At 40.2% G+C, this 20,916-nt stretch overlaps 1 protein-coding gene across 2 annotated transcripts in view; it reads left to right on the forward strand.

Annotated features, from left to right (window-relative positions):
- ACVR1 (activin A receptor type 1) overlaps positions 1-20,916 on the forward strand; it is an 86,060-nt gene that overhangs the window by 24,015 nt on the left and 41,129 nt on the right. Inside the window, exons 2-4 of one of the 2 annotated variants that reach the window (XM_075609342.1) lie at positions 15,728-15,803; positions 17,033-17,296; positions 19,060-19,277. In XM_075609342.1, the coding sequence (XP_075465457.1) occupies positions 15,737-15,803; positions 17,033-17,296; positions 19,060-19,277 (549 nt within the window). In that variant the 5' untranslated portion in view covers positions 15,728-15,736. The remainder of the gene's footprint in view (positions 1-15,727; positions 15,804-17,032; positions 17,297-19,059; positions 19,278-20,916) is intronic. The other variant, XM_075609343.1, reaches the window with a different exon arrangement.

A 20,916-nucleotide genomic window follows, 5' to 3' on the forward strand; every position in this document is an offset into this window, starting at 1 on the left:
TGCAAACCAGCCTCGGTCCAGCACAGAGGTCCCGAAATACTTCTAAGGCCGCGCTTATGGTGACGTCAGGCTGCGGTCACTGGAAAAATCAAATTGATATGACTTCCAGTGATCGCGACCAAGCCGCGATCGCTGGAAGTCATCTCAATTTGATTTTTCCATTAGAAGCGCGCACGCGACGGCGGCAATGCATTTGTTTTGACGCCAAGTCGCCGGCACTATAAGCGCAGTCTAAGAATGTCCCCATAATCTTCCACTGCAAGGCTAGCATGGGGACACACCCAGCTTTCGTTAAAACAAACATTTCAATTTCAGATCAGGTTTTTAAATATGAAGTACTGTAACTGCATTGAAGATTTGAGCATTACTTATTCTAGACCCAATAGAACGAATGTCCATCATGCATTTATGGAGTTTAAAACTAGGTGTCTTTTAACAAAATCTTGTAAGAATTTAGAAATTATCATTGCAAATTGGTCCTGGACTCCTGGCAATGTTTTATAAGCACCGTCTTGAAAATTAGGGTGGGTTTACCATCCTCCGCTTATGTCCTGTCTTCTACCTTTCTGTTTGGGGTTTTGACATGGAGGGGATGTGAATAAATCATACTACTTTATTATTGAGGTGGGGCAGATAAATTGTCAATCACACCTCTCTCTCCCTTCAGGGACCCCACTCTAATTAAAAAAATAAAAATGTACAAACCTTAAAACAAGTTACATTGACCTGAAACACCTAGTTTGAACCTGTTAGACATGACTTTACCGTGGTCCTATGTGGAAGTGCAACTTTAAATACAAAACATGAACAATTACTGACACTTTGTCTATTAAATAGTAATGCCTATTCTATTATCTCACCGTGAAGCTGCCACAAGTATCTGGACAAGTGGGTTTCTTTTTATAGAGGATGGTATACACACTGTAGTAAGGGAATAATGTGACAAATTCCCCATAATCCTTTGAGTGTCCCAAGACATACTATGCACTCTAGGGTCCCTATGAAATACAGACCACCTCCTGCACGAAATGCTTGTTTTCTAGGGGAACCTACTTCGCTTCTGTTTACGTGCTGAGGGGGAAGCGGGAACGGGCCTGCACGTGATCATGTGATCCCTACGCCAAGCGATCACGTGGTTTAGTGTCGGAAGACTGGTGGCCCTCGGGTGGCGCCAGTCTTTCGGCATTTAAACGGTTATACATTAAGTGGTGATTTCAGATGGGGTCCACTCCACTTTGTTTTACTATTAAAAATATCTATCACTTTAGCATGAACACATAGCACTATGTAATAATGTTTAGTATCTCTATATACTTCTGGCGGCAGCAGTTTCATCTTGGGAAACACAATCGTGACCACCCTGCAGAGCACTGCTGTAACCATTGTTTTTTCTCACCACAGACTTCTAATACACAACATTAATCAACTGTCCTTATGAGTTTTCTTTAGTATTGCATGACCTGAGGAAGAGAGTATAACTGTTGAAAGCTTGTCCTAAAATATCACTTGTTAGTCCAAAGAACAAAAAGGTATTCCCTGATTCTGACATACTCCTTTATTTTGCACTATTGCAACTGGACAAACACTGCGACTTCTATTTAATTCATTAGTATTTATAAAGTAGTTAGAGCGCATTAAAAACAGGCAGCTGCTAATCTTGGCATGAGGCTATAATTTATCATAGGGCAAGTCTATGTTCTTTAAAAAGAAGTCTACAGCATTGTGGGTAAGATATTGTGCTACTTGTCTTAGTACAAAATAGTATCTGGGTCATAAGATATTGTCTAATGCGTAAGCTGTAATGTTTTGTCGATTTTGGAGCACACGGGCCAGAATAAAACCATCCGAGAGCTCTGCATCATCCAAGCATATGGCTTATGTATAGCATCAGGGTATTTTTAGTTAGGCGCTTTTTTCCGAAAACAACAGCGACATGAGTTAAACCCGTGTTTTGCTCTTCCTGTAACTTTCAGATTTAAGCCAGGGAAGGCTGTTAATAAAGGTTAGGTAGCTTTTATTTAAGTAATGCTTCCTACCCTCTAGTTTGATGCCAATAATGCACAGTTAACAATGTGTTTGGTTGGCTTGAATGGAACTTACGTGGTGTTAACTTTTGTTTTAATTCTTCCCGCGTCCGGGACGTCTCTGAACGCCATGATTGTCTTTATGTAGCAGTAACCGTGTGTGCTAAGTTTCACATAATAATAATATATATTTTTAAAAGACACACTACCAAGCATTCACATTTAAAAAAACTGGGGTAAATGCATGAAATATAAAAGTAAGCATTCAGATAACAGACTCTTGGAGAATACAGGCTGAGTGGTGCTTGCCAGAGTGGCTGCAGAGAAAGTTACATTTGTACAAGTTCTGATACCTCATTGCTGGTCTAACATGAAAACAATTTTTTGCTGGAGCTGAGGAATTTACCTGTTTTCCGCTTTGAAAAGCACACGCTTACCTACGGCTGACCGTATATTTACAGTACAGCTTTGGGGGGGGCCCTGTGACTCCAATTATGTATATAAAACAGAACTATAGAGGTGCGATTGCTTCTTTAACCCCTTAAGTGCCGGAGGGTCGTGCCACTAACCTACAGGGACTTCCGCATCACGTTACCGCTCTTTGGCCCAATGTTATAATGCTTCTGTTCCGGCCAGATGGGGTGGGGCCAGCCTGCCACTTTACGGTTGTACGCATTGAAGCGCCAATCACGTGCTGCAGCATGGGGCAATGGCGTATGGTGTACGCCAGTGGTGGCCAACTCCAGTCCTCAAGGTTCACCAACAGGTGAGGTTTTGAGGATATCCCCACTTCAGCGCAGGTAGCTCAATCCGTGGCTGTCAGAATGTCCGCGCCACTGATTAAGCCACCAGTGCTGAAGCAGGGATATCCCCAATACCTGGCCCCTGGGGTGGCACATATTTGGATGTACACCATATGCCATAGGGCACTGGAGGGGTTGAAGTGCATTATTGCATTAGCATTGTACATATTTTCCAAGAACCATAACCCAGACATGCCCAGAGCAGTCTGTGTCTGCTTGTGTTTGTGATAGGCTGATAACATAGAAAATGCCAAGACAATAGAGCTGCAGATTACATGTAATCCTCATTCAGAAGCACAGTCATGGGAGTCATGCATTCTGGTAAAGGGTGTAACTTGAACCACGGATGTTAAATTAAACCACAAATATGTCCGATTCCTCCAGGTGAAAAAAAAAACACACAACTGCAGCACTTCCCCCTCCCCCCTCTCTAGCAGTGCAGACTTTCAAACGCAACAACAGAAGGGCCTTTGTCAGGGTTATCTCGCAGCAGGAAATGTTTTAATCTCAAACTTGAAGAGGGCAAAGATGTCGCTGGGAAACCAATGTCGAGGAAATCAGCAAATCAAAAAAAGAAACTGTCTTGTGTCGCTGAGGCGCTTATCGGGGGATAAGTGAAGTGACATTTCAATGGAAAGTCACACGCGCTGTTCTTGCAGGTCCTAGGTTTTGGAACAGTGCCTGTATTTACTCTCCAGCTAATGTGTCAAGGCAGCAGTAGGGAAACATTCAAGTGTATCAAACGCCATTTTGAATTGTTTAGTCCCTCAAGTGCGGCAGGGGTTAACATGCTCAGATTGAAGGGGTCTGAACTGCAGCCTGCCAAAGACAGCAGCACCCTATTGTTTTTGAATGGAGTCCACCAGAAATTATCTTGAAATGTGCCAGCACCGTATCATGCTGATATCCGCTGGAGACAATGCTGTTATTAACTGAATGCACAGGTTACAGTAAAGATTGAGGGGACCGGCATGCAGAAAAAACATCTGTCTCTCTACTCAATGTGTATATTCAAGAGGCAATGCAAGCAGCTTTAAAAAAAAACAAAATAAACCCGTTTTGTTTTAATATTGTCAGCCTTTGATTACCTTTTATTGAAAACGAATTGCCTAAACTGCTTAGTTCTCCCGTGATCGACCAGCAAAATCCTGCTTCTGAGGGTTCACTAAATGGCTGCCTTTCAGTTTCAAATCAATCCTTCAGTAGATGTAACTCAGCAGCTACAATGTATTCTTATATTACTAGGATAACATTATCTATTACAGTTTACAGCTCAAAGTGCTGGGGATATTGGCAAAAAATGATCACAAACAGGAAAGTGTTGCAAAGGTCTTGCACTGCTGGGGAGGTGGGCTAAAACCTGCTATAGAAATGAAAGGATGCTCAGTACTGTATATATTAAAACTCATTAAAAATGGCATTGAGTTGAATTTTAAAATAAAAAGGTAGGAAGTATTATCGTATACTACAGAACTGATTTATTTAAAAAGCACACACGTCGGATATTGCTTAAATTGCTCGTTTCAGACACGATTCCCCTTTCTAAAACCAGAAGCCTATAGCATAATTTTGGCATCAATGCGGAAGCATCTTCATCTTTTGTATTTTAAACGATTCCGTTACATACTGTGCACGTTATATTATATATTTCCCAATGCATTTATGTAAAGAGGGCACATGTTGATAGCCACAGTTTGTTTTGTTCTAAGAACATGTAATGCATTTTAAATGCACAATCTCTGCATAAAATGCATATATGCTTCTGCTGTAATGTTTTGCAAGTCCACGATGGTATAACTAATACAAATGTAATATTAATTTTCAAAAATGAATTTCACAGGAACTTTTTTATTTATTTTTTATTTCTTCTTGTAAACCATATAACAACATCCATTGGTCTCAAAATCCTGTTCTGAGAGGAAAAGACAGCTAGCTTACTTGTTACAAAATAGACAGTCCTGCCACAGACTTGTCCTTAGCGATTCTGCGCTCAACTATTTCCAATCCGAGTTCTTAAAACTGGAAGGTTATATACAATATATTCCAGCCTTCTAGCCATCAACAACCAAGTAGTATCACTAAGTATGATATTACTCTGACAAATCCCACTGACACTGCAATTGCATTCAATGATTACTTTGTGGGGTGTGCTACTAACTTATTAGCAAAATGCAACCCAAACCACAATCATGAACCTCATTCTGAGAGAACCCCTATAGACCCACCCTCTACCCACACTGCTCACAATTTTCAATTTGTCCCAGTATCAGAAGAGGAGATTACACAAGCGCTCCTCAAATTAAAACTAAGCAGCCTGATTTACTGCAATCTAAGTTTCTAAGACTTGGTGCCCCAGCCATTGCCAAAGCAATTGCGTCCATAGTCCACTCTATCCTGTCTGCAGGCCATATCCCTAAGACCTGGAAAACTGCCAGAGTTGTCGCAATCTTCAAAAGAGGGCACAAAAACACTGTCTCAAACTACAGGCCAATCTCTTCTCCTAATCCTATCCAAAGTCATGGAAAAATGTGTCCACTCCCAATTAAGCGACTACTATACCAAGACAAATTTCCCTAGCCAATTCCAATCTGACTTAGGCCCGTAATATAGTGTGTGCAGCCATGCACGCGCACACGCACCGCACACTTTTTGTGTGTGTGTGTGTGTGTGTGTGTGTGTTAAATACACTTATAATAAATAAATACGTTAAATTCAATATAGAAGAACCCCGTTTCAGCTAAGTACAAATTAATAATGTGGGGGTAGGGTGCTAATGGGTGACGTATAAGGTAAGTAATAAAGAGGCAAGAACCCACTATAAGCACTCAATACCCCCTGATGTATAATGTGAATGTTAAAAATAATTTTTAATGCTATACTGATATAAAATAATGGGTGTTAAAATTCAACAAATGACACACATATATGATACCCTATGATGAATATATATGATATTCCGGGTAACTAAGTAAGGCGACAATTTGAGGTTAATTGGATCAAAGTGTCCCAGGGAGCCGGTATACAGTAATCCCTATTAGTGGTTAATTAGGTGTATGCTGGTATCCGTGAGGGGCTGTTCAATACCTGTCTCAGGTGTCAGACAGGTCCCAGATGGTGAAGGTGAAATGTGAAATGGATCATAATATGCTAGGTACAGACAAAAAGATCAGTATTTCAAACCAGTGTGTGCTCACTTTGCAAATCATAAATCCATAAATGGAAAGTGTAGACTCTCTCTACAATCCAACATGTAGCCACCTAACAGCAACTGGTTGACTCCTGAATAGTAAAGGAGTGGGCTGTTAAACACAGAACACAATGTGCAGAGGCTCATAGACTCATATGGGCAGTGTGGTTGTCAGTATACCTGTGCACATATTCATGAATGTGCTTCCACTGTCAGGAGTGCTAATGCCACTATAAGGCTGTGTATGGTGGAAAGAAACCTATCTAGTATGCAGAGAAAGGTTTCATGGTGGATACATGTAGTCACCTAACAGCAGCTAATTAGCTCCAAAATAGTAAAGGAGTGGGCTTTTAAACACAGAACACAATGTGCAGAGGCTCAAAGACTCCTACAGGCAGTGTGGTTATTGGTATATCTGTGCACATATTAATAAATGTGCTTCCACTGTCAGGAGTGCTAATGCCACTATAAAGCTGTGTATGGTGGAAATAAACCTGTCTAATGTGCAGGAAAAGGTTCCTTAGTGGATACTGAGTGAGAAAGAGACACTGTTATAATACTGCCACAAAGCAGCACTGAACACACTGTTAGTAAACTGCTCAATGAGCTTATGGTATACAGATCCAGTGAAGGTAAATCAGTCACATATGTACCATATAAATTCACATATAAATCACCTGTGTACTAGCTAATGAAGTCCATGAATACATAGAGCTAATACCACTCATAAATGCAAACGCCGTGGCTAATATACCCCTAGAAACGGTGTGGCTGTAGGTATGCCTATGCACATATTAATGAATGTGCTACCACCGTTAGGAGTGCTGGTTACACTAATGCAACAAAATAAAATGGAAAATCAAGCAGCCCTCGCCTCACCATGCGTCACCGAGTCACCACAAAGACTCCTGCCCAACATTGAAGGGAGTACACGTTAGCCGTCTGGTAGCTGTTTGCTCTGCAACTCAATAATGCTACCACGTGAGTACTGACGGCGCGCGTGCACATGACAGATGCCGACACGCAATTGGAAACGCTTTCTCAAGGCTATAAGTGTATGTTGGTACGAATAAATTAGTAACATTGTACACACATACATACATACATACATACATACACACACATATACATACACATACACACATACATACACACACATATACACACGCACATACAAACACACACACATTTCAGCGGCGGTAGCGGCGCGGAATCTTTCTTTTCTCCATCTTCTCCCCTGTCGGCCGGTTCCACGCTCACTGCCATGTGTGCGGTCTTATTATAGGAAGGCTGACTAACCACAGTCAACTATAACTGCCGCGCACGGCGCAGCAAGCGCGCCCTCTATAGAACAGCCCTTACGCCCCAAACACTCCACGGTAACTACCCTGCTAAAAGTTTGCAATGAGATCCAGTGTGGAATGGAACGGGGACAACTCATTGGTGCAATATTCCTAGATTTTGTAAAGGCTTTTGACACAGTCAATCATGCTATCCTGCTTAACAAACTCCAGAGCTCTGGGATAGGGAAACATGCTTTAAACTGGTTTCAGTCCTACCTATCAGGTAGATCCCAACATGTTCATCTCGGGCTCTAACTCCAACCCCTTGGATATCACCTGTGCTGTTCCGCAAGGCTTTGTTTTGGGGCCCCTACTCTTCTCAGTGTTCATCAATGATCTTCCTACAGCTTGTAAGGGAGCTTTAATAAACATGTATGCAGATGACACAATCTTGTTTGCACACAGCCATAGCCTCTCCGACCTTCAACACATACTTCAATCTGACTTTTTGAGTCTTGAAAATTGGATCTCCCAAAATAAACTGTTTTAAAACACTGACAAGACTGTAACAATGGTATTTGGGACCAAGGCTACATTTTTAAAGCTTCTAATGACTGAGCTCCAGATAAGAACCAACGTTAATACAGCTCAACCCCCTTACAACGCTGTGCTTGGGGTCCAAATAATCACATCGCGTTACAAGCGGATCGCGTTGGAAATAATGTACAATTGTATGTATTGTACAACAAAGTATTTAAGATACCAATAATCGTTTTGTAAAGTATTCATAAATACGAAATTTGGGAGCTATGCTTGCATCGCGTTATAAGCGGATTCGCGTTGTAACAGATCGCTTTATAACAGGGTTGAGCTGTACCACCCTAACTCCTGTTACTAGTTTTAAATACTTGGGCATATGGTTTGACTCCCATTTAACATTTGGGATGCACATGGATACCCTGATGTCCAAAATCTATGCCAAACTAGGTGTACTTTATAGGTACAAATCCTCCCTAATTCTGCTGATCAGAAAGCGTATCGCACAGCAGATGCTAATGCCAATTATTGACTATGGGGACATAGTATACGGCTCGGCACCCCAAACTCACCTTGGCAAACTTGATACCCTCTACAATTCAATATGCCGTTTTTTGCTCCAATGCAACTACAACACACATCACTGTGAAATGCTCGATGCACCAAATTTGATTGGTTATCACTCATACCACATGCAGCACTTATCTGATATCTGACTCCAAAAAGACTGGTCATGGTCCCAAGGTTCAGCAAAGTATCCGGCCGCTCCTCTTACCGTGCCCCCCAAAACTGGAGCAATCTATCGGAGACTCACATCCACCACCAGTCTAAGTTCTTTCAAAACTAAAAGCTGTCTCACATTTTAATCTTGTCTGTAACTGTTACATACGCCTATCAGATATATTATCTTTAACTGTGCATGCAATGTCTTGTATATAATGTATAACCCTGTTCACTTATGTAACTATGTATTTGTAACCATGTATTATTTGTCATAACTCTATGCCCAGGACATACTTGAAAACTAGAGGTAACTCTCAATGTATTACTTCCTGGTAAAACATTTTATAAATAAATAAGTCCTACAGTATAAAAGAAAAAAAATAATCGGCACTTTTTATGGTGTACCATTATCTGGACATTTAAATAATTGGGGTTTATTTTTCACCTCTGTGAATTACAGGCATACCCCGCATTAACGTACGCAATGGGTCCAGAGCATGTATGTAAAGTGAAAATGTACTTAAAGTGAAGCACTACCTTTTTCCCACTTATCGATGCATGTACTGTACTGCAATCGTCCTATACGTGCATAACTGATGTAAATAACGCATTTGTAACAGGCTCTATAGTCTCCCCGCTTGCGCACAACTTCGGTACAGGTATAGAGCCGGTCGGTATTGCTGTTCAGGACGTGCTGACAGGTGCATGCGCAAGCTGCCGTTTGCCTATTGGTCCTTACTCGCGAGTGTACTTAAAGTGAGTGTCCTTAAACCGGGGTATGCCTGTATAATAGAGGCTTCAAAATAAAATCCTGACCACTTTGGCAGTCTTTGGCAGGCGTTTGGCTTTGTAAAGACTTGGTATATGTTTCTATTAGCAGACTTTCACTAAGGGGGGTATTTGACTATATTTCCTTGTTTTATTCTTTTTTCCGAGTTCTAGAATTAAAATAAGAATGAAGTTAATATGTCAATAGATCTTGGACCTTAAAACATACATATGAACTGAACTTATGAAAAACTACTGTGTGAATTTCGAGAAATGCATTTTAAATAATTTACAATTTTTAGCGTAACCTATAATTTATGCTTTTGATTGGTTTTTTTCTAAATACTCTGAACTTGCCTAATTAGCACATGGCTAATTTGTACAAGAAATTGGACTTTTTTCTTCACAGCAAGCTCATAGCTTCCATTTGTCCCTATAGCATAGTCTTTCAGGAATGTCACAATGCCTAAGGTGATAGAACAAACCAGACGATCCTTCTTTTAAATTGCCCATAACTGTTTAACATCAAAACATGGTAATTATGGGAAACTCTCTGCGTTGATGTGATCCTGCAGGTCAGAGCACATCTTTCTAGGTGGTAAGCCATTCGGTTATTTACTTCCAAAGGTGATGTTGAATTTTGTAAATCTTTTGTTTGTTTGGAGCTGTAAGGACTCAGAATTATTCTTCAACGCTAGAGATAAGAAATGGGAAGCTCCTTTTATTGACAGTATTTCCTGGGCATCTAACCCCAGCAAAATGCACTAAAGTCTTCTTGTTTATTTAGAGGTTTAGTATTCGATTTTACATAGTTTTTATAAAAGTGCTCATCAAGATTAGGAAGAGGAATTGAGTTGAGTACTTTTTGGCTTGCGTTACCTCTTGGCCAGAGGTTTTTTTTCCCCAAGCAATCATTAAATGAGTGGGTAATGTAAAACATTTTTTTATTTTTAAACTAATTTAATTATAAAAAGTATGCGTTAAGAAAAGGGTGGGGAAAGCTGTAGTGAGGATTTGCCCTGTAAAATACATATACCATGACTCATTTTTTCATGTGTGACCACTCCCACAACTTATTGTGACTTCCTGCGTCCCATCTTTTAACAGGTTCTTGGTTAACCACGGCATGACATTTATTGAGATCTGGCTGCTGTTTAGAGAACAATAAATCGGGCTACGTCTGGAGTCACTAGTCAGTTTTTCAAACTCGTGTTTTAATCGCCCTCCGTTGTAGCCTCAACAATGGGACTTGATATACAATGAATCATATGCACGGTTTGCGAATTTTAACAGTCAGGAAAAAATGCCAGAATACGATTCATATTAAATGTGCATTCAAATCTATGTACAGATTGTTTGCCTTGACCCCCTACAAAAGTTTAAGTGCATATTGCTCCACAAGGGCTGTCAAGGGCCCTTCACTCCCGAGCGTGAGAAGGGGCGTCACTCTTGCGGGTTGTTCTTTCACCATCGGAGCGGGGGATCCAGAGCCTGCAGGGGGCAGGTTTTTATAAAGCGGAGAGGCGGATTATGCTGAGAAGGGGTGCGGTTATGGCACAATGGGGCAGGGGAAAAAATGTTACCTAATGGCGCCAATTAAAGAAATTTGCATGTGCATCAAAAACCACATCAACCATCAAATGGCATGACAAGTAAATGGTACCAGTGATATATGTCCTTGATTAGGTGTCCATAATGAAAAAGTTCAAAGTCACTTGGATCCAATGCAGATGGGTGGGTAGAAATCAGCACATAGCAGGGAAATGGAAACAAAAATACATAGTGTAATACTGTAAGACAATAACAAGGGCTAGAAAATAATAGGGAGTGGTGAGTTCCCTAATAAAGGTGTCGGCAAGACAGTGAGATAGACAAAAAATACATTTCTTAAAAACAATGATGGTTAAAAACAGCTCCTCTCCTCAGTCTGGCAAACAAAAATTGAAATCCTACTTACTAGACCTAAGTAGGACATGCGCATTGTGACGTGATATAATCTCAAGGGCAGGCACTTCCCACTGACAGCAACCGTCTCCGGTATCCCCACACTCCGTTTCCCAGTCCCGCTGGGGTACACAGATCTTCTGGCGCGGTGAGCTGTTCGGTGAGGTGTCTTGTGTCCCTACTCCTTACTCCGGATTCACCCAGTCTCTCGGATGTCCGGCAGTTCCTCTCGCGAGGAGCGTTGGTGAAGCGGACACAGAACCGGATATGACGTATCCCCCATAGACGATACGTCATATCCGGTTTCTTTGTACAATGGGGCAGGGGCACAACGTGATTGGTCGACGTTAAAACGAGAGTTTTTAGCCCATCCTGCATGAGGCTTATGCAAATCAGGTAAATCTTGACAAGCTCCACGCTTGGCTCCTGGTCAAGGATTTATCCATGTGTACATTTTAATGCTGGCAAGATTAAATCTCAACAAAGACTCTTTAATTCCTACTTGTTCTAAAAACAAATACATTTTAGCCAATGTACCTACGCTTAGTGTCATTTTTGACCGGTATGTCATTGGAACTTGCTCCATTTTTTTAAGGGGTGATCGGGCTGAGTGCCCGTTTGATCGTAACTTTTGTGTAGCCTCCCATGTCAGTTTACAGCATCCAAGGTCTACTCGCTCCTGGAGCAATCTCATGATCCTTGCCAGAGGTCTCCCAGCACTCTAAGGGCTCATCTAGGGTGGCGCTGAGCGGGCGCGCACGGTCACGCTAGACATGGTGCGAGAATGCACGTGTCCTGCGTGAGCGGGCGGGCGCGCCTACTCGGCGCTCAGCCGCTTGCCGAGCAAATTTGAATTTGCCGCTCGCAAGCGCATCACGTGAGCGGTTTGCCCAATGAGGGCGAACCAACTCCGTGACGTAGAGGCCGCGCCCCCAGACCCGTGCGCACCTAGCCGGCCAGGAAAAGCACGGCCGAGCAGGGCGCAGCGCTGGAGCGCCAGCGCGCCTCTACCCACCCTGGATGAGGCCTAAAGGTTAAAACCGATGACAACTTATTTTTGTTTGTTTTCCTAGTTGTTTTTTATTTTTTTGTTTTTTTAATTAAAGAGGCCAAGAGTAGAAGGTTCACATGCCAACTGCTGCTGTTTATTCTAACTTGCCCCCCACTACCAGACTGCACAGGCCTACGTACTGAGCTGTTCTGATTCAAGGTTTGAAGTCCTGTGATGTCATCAAGTAGTTTCTGTCCTCCATGTTTAAAAATCTGTGATTTGGGGAAAAAATAGAAAGGGTTTAGGTTTGAGACTTTAAAAAAAAAAAAAATCAATAAAAAAAAAAACATTTTAAAATATAATTAAAAGTCGTTGAACAGAAAACTAGAATGTGGGACGTGATTGTAATATGTAAATATGTTATGGAAGGAATTTGCAGTATTTATACAAGAGAATGCACATTCAACGTCTTTGAAACTGGAGACGCTTGCAGAATACCGAGCAAATCCTTTATATTATGCAAGCGAGGGATGTTATGTTTTGTCTGAACATACTTTAGTGCCATGAGATTAAGTACAGCCTGAATCTTTGTCATCCTCATTGGAAGTGTGGTCTTGCCAGGAGTGATTGCGTCTGCTTCACAAAAAAGGACGCCTTTGTAAAATGTGCCAAACTTTGTACAAAGCAAACCATGAACAGAAACGTAATTATTCTGTCTCTCTGACCAGGTTGTTTTTTTCCTGAATGAGGAAGACGGCTTTTCAATATTATGTTTTTGATTGGGGCTTTTTTTCAAGTTGTAGGAATCGCTCAACCCCGTTATAACGCGATCCATTACAACGCGAATCCGCTTGTAACACGATGCAAGCGTGGCTCCCAATTTTTGTATTTATGAATACTTTACAACACGATTATTGGTGTCTTAAATACTTTATTGTACAATGCATACAATTTTACTTTAATTCTAACGCGATCCGCTTATAGTGCGATGTGATTCTTTGGACCCCAAGCACAGCGTTATAAGGTGGTTGAGCTGTATTATGAAAAAAATATAAATATATATTTTTCTTTCTTTTCATTTTGGTTGCTCGTATAATGAAAGGTACAAAAAACGCTCTAAAAAGTAGGCGCTTTACCAAAGTTTCAGGGTTACTGAAGGTTGTCCTGAACACCACCAGCTTGAACCTGGATAAAGTGGTAACCAAAATGAATTGTAGGATCCCTGAGAAGGCTTCCGGTGAGAGGGATTTTCAGTAAACTGCTGGTCGGTTCCCAAAGTACGGGGGCTGAACTCCAGCCCTCAAGAACCCCCAACAGGTCAGATTTTCAGGATAACCCAGCTTCAGCACAGGTGGCTTAATCTTGGCCTCTGATTGAGACTCTTATGCTGAAGCAGGAACTGATTGACTGTTTGGGGCGGGGAAGGGGTGTGGGGGGGGGGGGGGCGGGCTGAGCATAACTGCAGTAAAGTGACAACTTTTATCTAAAGCCTAGGACAGCAGTTCTTGATGCTTGCTATTTGGCAATGAGCCATATTCAGATCTCGTATTTTTCTTTTAAATGAATCTTTCAGTTTGTCATTGTTTTGTGCTATTTTGTACTCTGGTTAATAGAACCAATTTAAAGCAGCAATTTATTTTTATATTTTAATATTTCAATCTATTGAGTAGTATTAGATAATACGGGGACGCGCACACACTGCCCTTTTTAATGATTTGTAATGTATTAAGCGTCTTTGGGTTGCTATGGCAACTACTTCCAAAGCGACACCACTTCCTCTTTTGAAATAGGCGGCCATATTGCGTAACACCGGGAAGCAGGATCTTCACCGATCGCTTAGATAATTGCATTGCCGAAAAGGCAAGGAACTGCTGCAAGCATTAAAACAAAAAATGTCAAACTCCGTAGGTTGTAAGGATTGGATTTCTATACATACTGCCCAGCAGTTCGTGTAACCTGGAGGCATTTCCATGGCCAGAGCACCCATGGTCTTTCTGATTGGCGTATATTGGTAGTTTATCTAAGGACAGACATGATTTGGCATTTTTACCTACTGTATTATAGACCCGTATCGGCAATGATTCATGAAAGTGGAAGTGGCATCTTTGTGTATAACCAATGCTACATTCTCCGCTGTTCAAAAATGGGACTGCTGCTTAAACTTGGGGCCAAATGGCAGTAAGCAAAGGCAACACATTTTGACACCTGAATTCAGCTTCTGGTGAAGGAAAGCGATTAGGTAAATCTAGGTATATTGGTAGTTATGGTTGGAGGTTCCCATTTTTTTGATTGTGCTCATCTGTTAGCCTTGTAGTAACCTAGAGCATTGTCATTTTGGGAGGCTGTGAAAACGTGTATGTTTTCAACGGGTTGCAGGGCTCAAATGATGTAGTAAGAATAGACCAGTTGTGTTTGTTATATGCTTTGATAGATGAACTTTCAAAACCACAAATAGTAAGTTCTTGATGATATCCGCAAAAGTGGCCTGGAAAGTTTATGCATTAAAGCATCTTGTTGGTAAACAAAGAAGGAAAGAAAAAAAAACTGGCAAAAAATGTATTGATGAAAAGATTTGCAAGTACAAAGCAAGTGTTTTATTGGGCACTTTTTCCAGTTAATTTTCCATTACTGAAGTTGTGTAGGAGGGTTACTAAGCAATGTCCTCTACATTGGCGATGTGGAGGGAAGGATGCTAGGGCTTGGCTCATATAAATTTTTAGCTGTTCTTTTGCGCCAAGTTTAAACTAAGAATACAGCTAGTATCATATAGACTGCTATGTTTAGTATTGGCTCCAACATTGGATGTTGTTTATTTTGCATAGGCAGGAATTGACCATTTTTCGTGTTACAGGTTTTAAAGCAGCAATATACTACATTCCCCATTTCTTTTGTTAATTATTCATATATGTAAAGCATGTGGCAAAGTATAATTCTACATTCTTACCTAAGCTTACAATCGTTTGGTGCTCCTGTTATAAATCTGTAAAAATCCTAATGGTGTGCCTAACATAATGGCCGCTTTTCAGTTTCAATCAATCAATCAATCAGATCTTGCACTGCTTGGGCGGTGTGCTAAAACCTGCTGTAGAAATCAAACGATGCTTTAAAACTTATACAAAATGGCATTTAGAGTTGAATAAAAATAAATAATTCACTAATACTACAGAACTGATTTAGTAAAAAAAATGTTTTACGTTTTGCTGCTTTAAAACAAGTTAACATTGTAAATTAATTAATAAGCTAAATACACACATACATGCACATACACACATACACACACACACACACACACACACACACACACACACACACACACGTAACATATGCTTTTGTAGAGCGAAATGTGACCTTTACGATTGCAACTTTATTGGTTTGAAAATCTCTTAATGCCAATTTTTATTGAATTATATGCATGCTATTGATTAAACTGTGAAGCAAATACTGACTCTTGTATTCCTCCTTTTTAGAGCTGTACAATGGTAGATGGTGTTATGATTCTTCCCGTGCTCATGATAATGGCTTTTCACTCTCCTAGCATGGAAGGTATGTAAGCGCCGCTCTGTTTTGGGTGCGTAAGCTATGAAGTGACAGATTCATTCACTGCTAAGTGGGCCTAGAATTTAGCAATATGTTCTTGGCCTTTTTGGCAGTAAAAGTGTAAAAGCAGCAGGAGTACTACATAATTTATTTGTATATTATTCACAGACTAGTTAGAACATCTAAAACATCATCACGCCCTTGTTATAGCACAATTCACTGCCAACTCGGAATAAGCATTTAAATCTCTTGCGAATATATCACTTTACCACTCCCACATAATTTATTTTTTAAATAAGTTCACATAGATGCTACTGTGTGGTTCATTATTGGACATAGAAACTCACAAAACATCTTAATCCATCTATATAGTATGAATACACGTTAGCCATGTATACAACAATTTTTTTAGACGCAGCATTGTACATCATAGAATTTCCCAGACGCAAGGCCCCTCCATAACACATGCTTCTTTGATACACCTCCCCCTCAACACTACTGGCTCCTAAACATTTAATTTGATATTTTTTGTATAGTCATTTTTTGCTTTAAAGCAGCAAAACGTGTATCACAGAAAAAAATAATTAAATTACAGGATTGAAGCAGGGGGTCACCGCAGTTGAACTGTATTTCAGCTCCGGGGACCCCCAGCTTCCAGAGAAACCTCCAATTGGGGGGGGGGGGGGAGGGGGGAGGAGAGAGGGTGCCAGTATCTCTGCAGCCAGGGAGCTTGCCTGGCTAACAAAATGGCCGCTTAAATGTCCCAGTTCATGCAAGCCAACAGGAAGATGTGATGTCATCCCTTGCGGCTTCCTATTGGCCCACGTGACCTGAGCATTTAAACACCACAGAGATACCGGCACACCCTACGGAGGTAAGTATCTCTGGAAGCAGGGTGCCCGGGAGCTGAAAGTAACACGGTTCAGCTCGGCTTTCAATCCTGTAATAAAAAAATAAAGAATCGTGCAGGGCTGCATGTTTTGCTGTTTTAATATATTTATTTATTTTCCATGTATTCCATTTTTGAGTTTAACAGATGGACTGGAAACATATTGAGGCCATTACAATAAACCGCATGAGAGAAACCCAGAAACCTGTCTGGTTGCAGGAATGACGGCCTAACTTCCTGTAAGCTGGTTTAGTGTCCGAGTAATCCCTCTTGTTTTCTCAGATCTGATTTCGACCGTCGATCGAATACAATTTTGTGTAATACACGGTTCTTATTCTTTCCCCAGATGAAGAGGTGAAGGTCAATGCCGGGCCCTACAAATGCGTGTGTGAAGGAATGTCCTGTGGGAATGGGGACCACTGCTTCGGCCAGCAGTGCTTCTCCTCGCTCAGTATAAACGATGGTATTAAGGTTTACCAAAAAGGGTGCTTCCAAGTCTACGAACAAGGCAAAATGACCTGCAAAACCCCCCCTTCTCCAGACCAGGCTGTGGAATGCTGCCAGAGTGACTTCTGTAACATAAACATCACAGCACACTTGCCAAGTAGGGGTAATATGAACATGATTTTAATAATCTCCATCTTCACATTGCAGAGTGTCCATCACGCTCTGTGTCATCTCTTTGTTTTCCAAGCGACTAGCAGCAACACTTTGCAATGTATTTCTGGTCGTTACCCACATACAGTATAGGGGGTCAGAAAATAATTTGCTCCTACAAATCTTCCACTTCTACAGACTTGTTTTACAAGATAATATATTTACTTAACCATTACAAATTAGTATTGCTTTCCATGTAATCCCTTATGCATGAACATCCTTTATCATACAAGTTGGGAATACAATTAAACATCACATGTAAACATTTTGGGTCTTCCTGTAAGTTAGTGAGATGATTGTAGAGTACATTGGTATATGTATTTCTTGCTATTAAAATGGTTCCTTGCACTATTGCTTGTCTAGTTTCCTTGAACTATTGACTGCAGAGGTTTAAAGCAGCAGTTCAAGCAATAGCCTACATGTTTTTTTTTTTTCCAGTTCTGTACTATGAGAAAATACTTGTAAAAAAAAATTTAAATAAATAAAAAAATATGTGTTACAGACATTTTGTAATGTTTCCAATGTAGGAAGCATTCCCAAAGTGACAGCCCCTTCCCCTTCTGATAGGGGCTGGTTCTTGAGCCCTGCCCTCTCTCTAGCAGTGCACCAATTGTATCTAGTAACTACCAAGTCATATAATATTGCTGGACTACATTGCCCACAATGCTGTGCAAGAACTGAATTAAAAAAACCAAAGCAAGCGATCGATTTACAGGAGAACGGATCGATCTGCAGCTTAGCTAATCACTTTTCAGTGTGCAGATTGTATTGATTGATGCACATATTGAATGGGACAATATATATATATATATATATATATATATATATATATATATATATATATATATATATATATATATATATATATATTAAAAACTGCAGTTTGAACTGCAGCTTTAAGACACTTGATTTATCGAACCATAGTAAGAAAATGTCAGTGTTTCGGTCAAACTACATAACCTATATGAAGTATGCACAACAAAGGACTTGTTTTCTGTTAGACTGATAAATGCAATACAAATATAATCATTTTATTATTCTATATCATTGCATTGCTATATTATAATAAATATATATTTTTTGTATTACATGAAGTATAACATAAAAACATATATATTGCTTCATATTTATATTATAATATAAAACTTTTGTTCATATTATTTTAGATATAATGTAAACCTATATAATTTTTTACATTATAAACATATTCCATTTCTGTAGATGTTCCCAGCATCCGTCACTTTAGAATAAATACCCTGAAACTGCAAGCGCTGCATATTAAAAAAAAAAATGTAATAACAATTAGGATAATAGTTCTTTACTTTTTGCTTGTGTGTCAACATGATTTCTAACATTTATGAAGAGACACAAGGGATAAAAGGTTGGAAGAATCTGAGCGTGATGACAGCCACTGTTTATAAAAAAACAGCATATGATGAGATCCGTCCACACAGAGGAGTTATTAAATATTTGTTTTAGCAATTAAAGCCAATGTCTAAGTAATTGGCTACATAGTTGTAGTATTTGAATAAAGAGACAAAAATGTGTTAAGCGTTCAAGGACATTGGATTTATGCTAAGATCTTTCTTCTTGTATAAGAGATTATGCTAAAAAAAAAGACGGATCAGCTGTTTACAAATGTCCCACTACCCATGTGTGACTATTTAGCAGTGCACAGCATACATTATTCTGTGTTTTTTCCTTTGTGTCTTCTAGGGAAATCGCTACAGGGAGAGGCGTTAAACTACAGCGTGGAAACGCTCGCTATAGTCATACTGGCTCCTGTGATAGTGCTAATAATTCTTTCTGTGGTGGCAGTTGTGGTCTTCCGAAAAATTCAACAGCGCCACATGGAGCGTCTCAGTACGCGAGATGCGGAATACGGCACCATAGACGGGCTTATCGCATCTAATGTTGGAGACAGCACACTAGCTGTAAGTTTTCATGTGTCCCATACGCACAAGCCAGCATGGAAATTAGATGCACACTTTTTCCCTTATGCATATGTTATTGTCCGTGTAGGTTGTGATGCCATTTAGCAGAACACCGTTGGAGTCCTTCGTAGATAAAATTGTAATGTGCAGAGCTTTTGATACCTCGTAGATGTCTTCAAGTGGAAAGTAAATGTTTTGTTATTAAAAAGACATGTACAACAAATGTTGGACAAATTAAGTGATATGAACAGTGCCCTGCAGTACTACCACTAGGAAATGTGTATTGGCTATTCCAGTATCTAAATCAGGGGTGGGCAACTCCAGTTCTCAAGGGCCACCAACAGGTCAGGTTTTCAGGATATCCCTGCTTCAGCAGTGGGTCAATCAGTGGCTCAGTCGAAGGAGGGCTAAAACGATGTGTTCAGACAATGTACTAGGTTATTTTGTTTGAAAACCTTCTTTATAGGTTAACTGGTATGTTACGCAGTTATATATGAGGTTGAAAAAAAAAGACATGTCCATCAAGTTCAACATATGTTAAATGTAGACGACGGATACTTTATACTATATTTGTATTTACCGTATATTGATCCCGAGGAGGGCAAACATAAAACCCCAGTGAAATATCCAATGCTGCCTCATAAGGGGAAAAATTCCTTCAATACTCCCATAATGGTAATCGGATTCATCCCCGGACCAACATCCTTCCCATGTTTACTTATTTAGCATATCCTTGTATACCTTTCCTTTCTAAAAAGATGTCCAACTTAATTTTTTTTAAAGATATCTATTGTATCTGCCATCAGTCTCCATGGGTAATGAATTCCATATTTTAACTGCCCTTACTGTAAAGAAAGAACTATTCTGATATAGAAGTTATTATAGTGAACTATAAATTAAAATACCAACACAAACATTTTTTTGTGCTTTGGCATGTAACTTTGTAAAAAGATAATTTGAGGATATTGTAAAGGTCTGCCACCTGGTGGAAGACTGAAATATTAACCTAAATAAAACATTTCCCCATCCCCCCCCCCTTTATTACTTCTGTTAATGCTCTCTCCTCAGGCCAAACAAATATCAAGTAAGGAATGACCCTTGGACTTGCCTTTTAGATCTTAACCACACATTAAAAAGTTATGGTGGGTAAAAAAAAAATCACATGTGAGCACATTCACGTCTCTCGTGTCTGCAACCCTGCTTTTCCCCATTATCTCTTGGCATACAATGCTTCCACTGCAGCTAGGGATTCTGGGACATGACATGCAAATGAGCACACAGTGTCATCTTTTGCTTCTGATCAATTATAAGGTTGCTGTAAACTGTACGGTGGAGGGTTTTTGTAACTTTTATTTGCCCACCGCCATAACTTCTATAATAATTGGTTGATATCTATCCCAGCTACATATTGCAGAGCCAGTATATCCCGCCTCACACTGATGAGACCTAAAAGGTCAAAACAGCTGTCTGTGAGTAGGTTTACTGGCTATGAACTGCTTTTACGCAGGCTGTGCTGAAAAGCTGTGTAATAAGGCAGCCATACGCTTATAGGGTTAAAATAGATTTGAAGCAAAAAGGTGACCCTGTGCTCATTTGCATGTAATTTCCCAGAATTCCTGACTGCAGTGGAAGCACAATG

This window comes from Ascaphus truei, chromosome 7 (assembly GCF_040206685.1).
Source record: "Ascaphus truei isolate aAscTru1 chromosome 7, aAscTru1.hap1, whole genome shotgun sequence".
Lineage (NCBI taxonomy): Eukaryota > Metazoa > Chordata > Amphibia > Anura > Ascaphidae > Ascaphus > Ascaphus truei.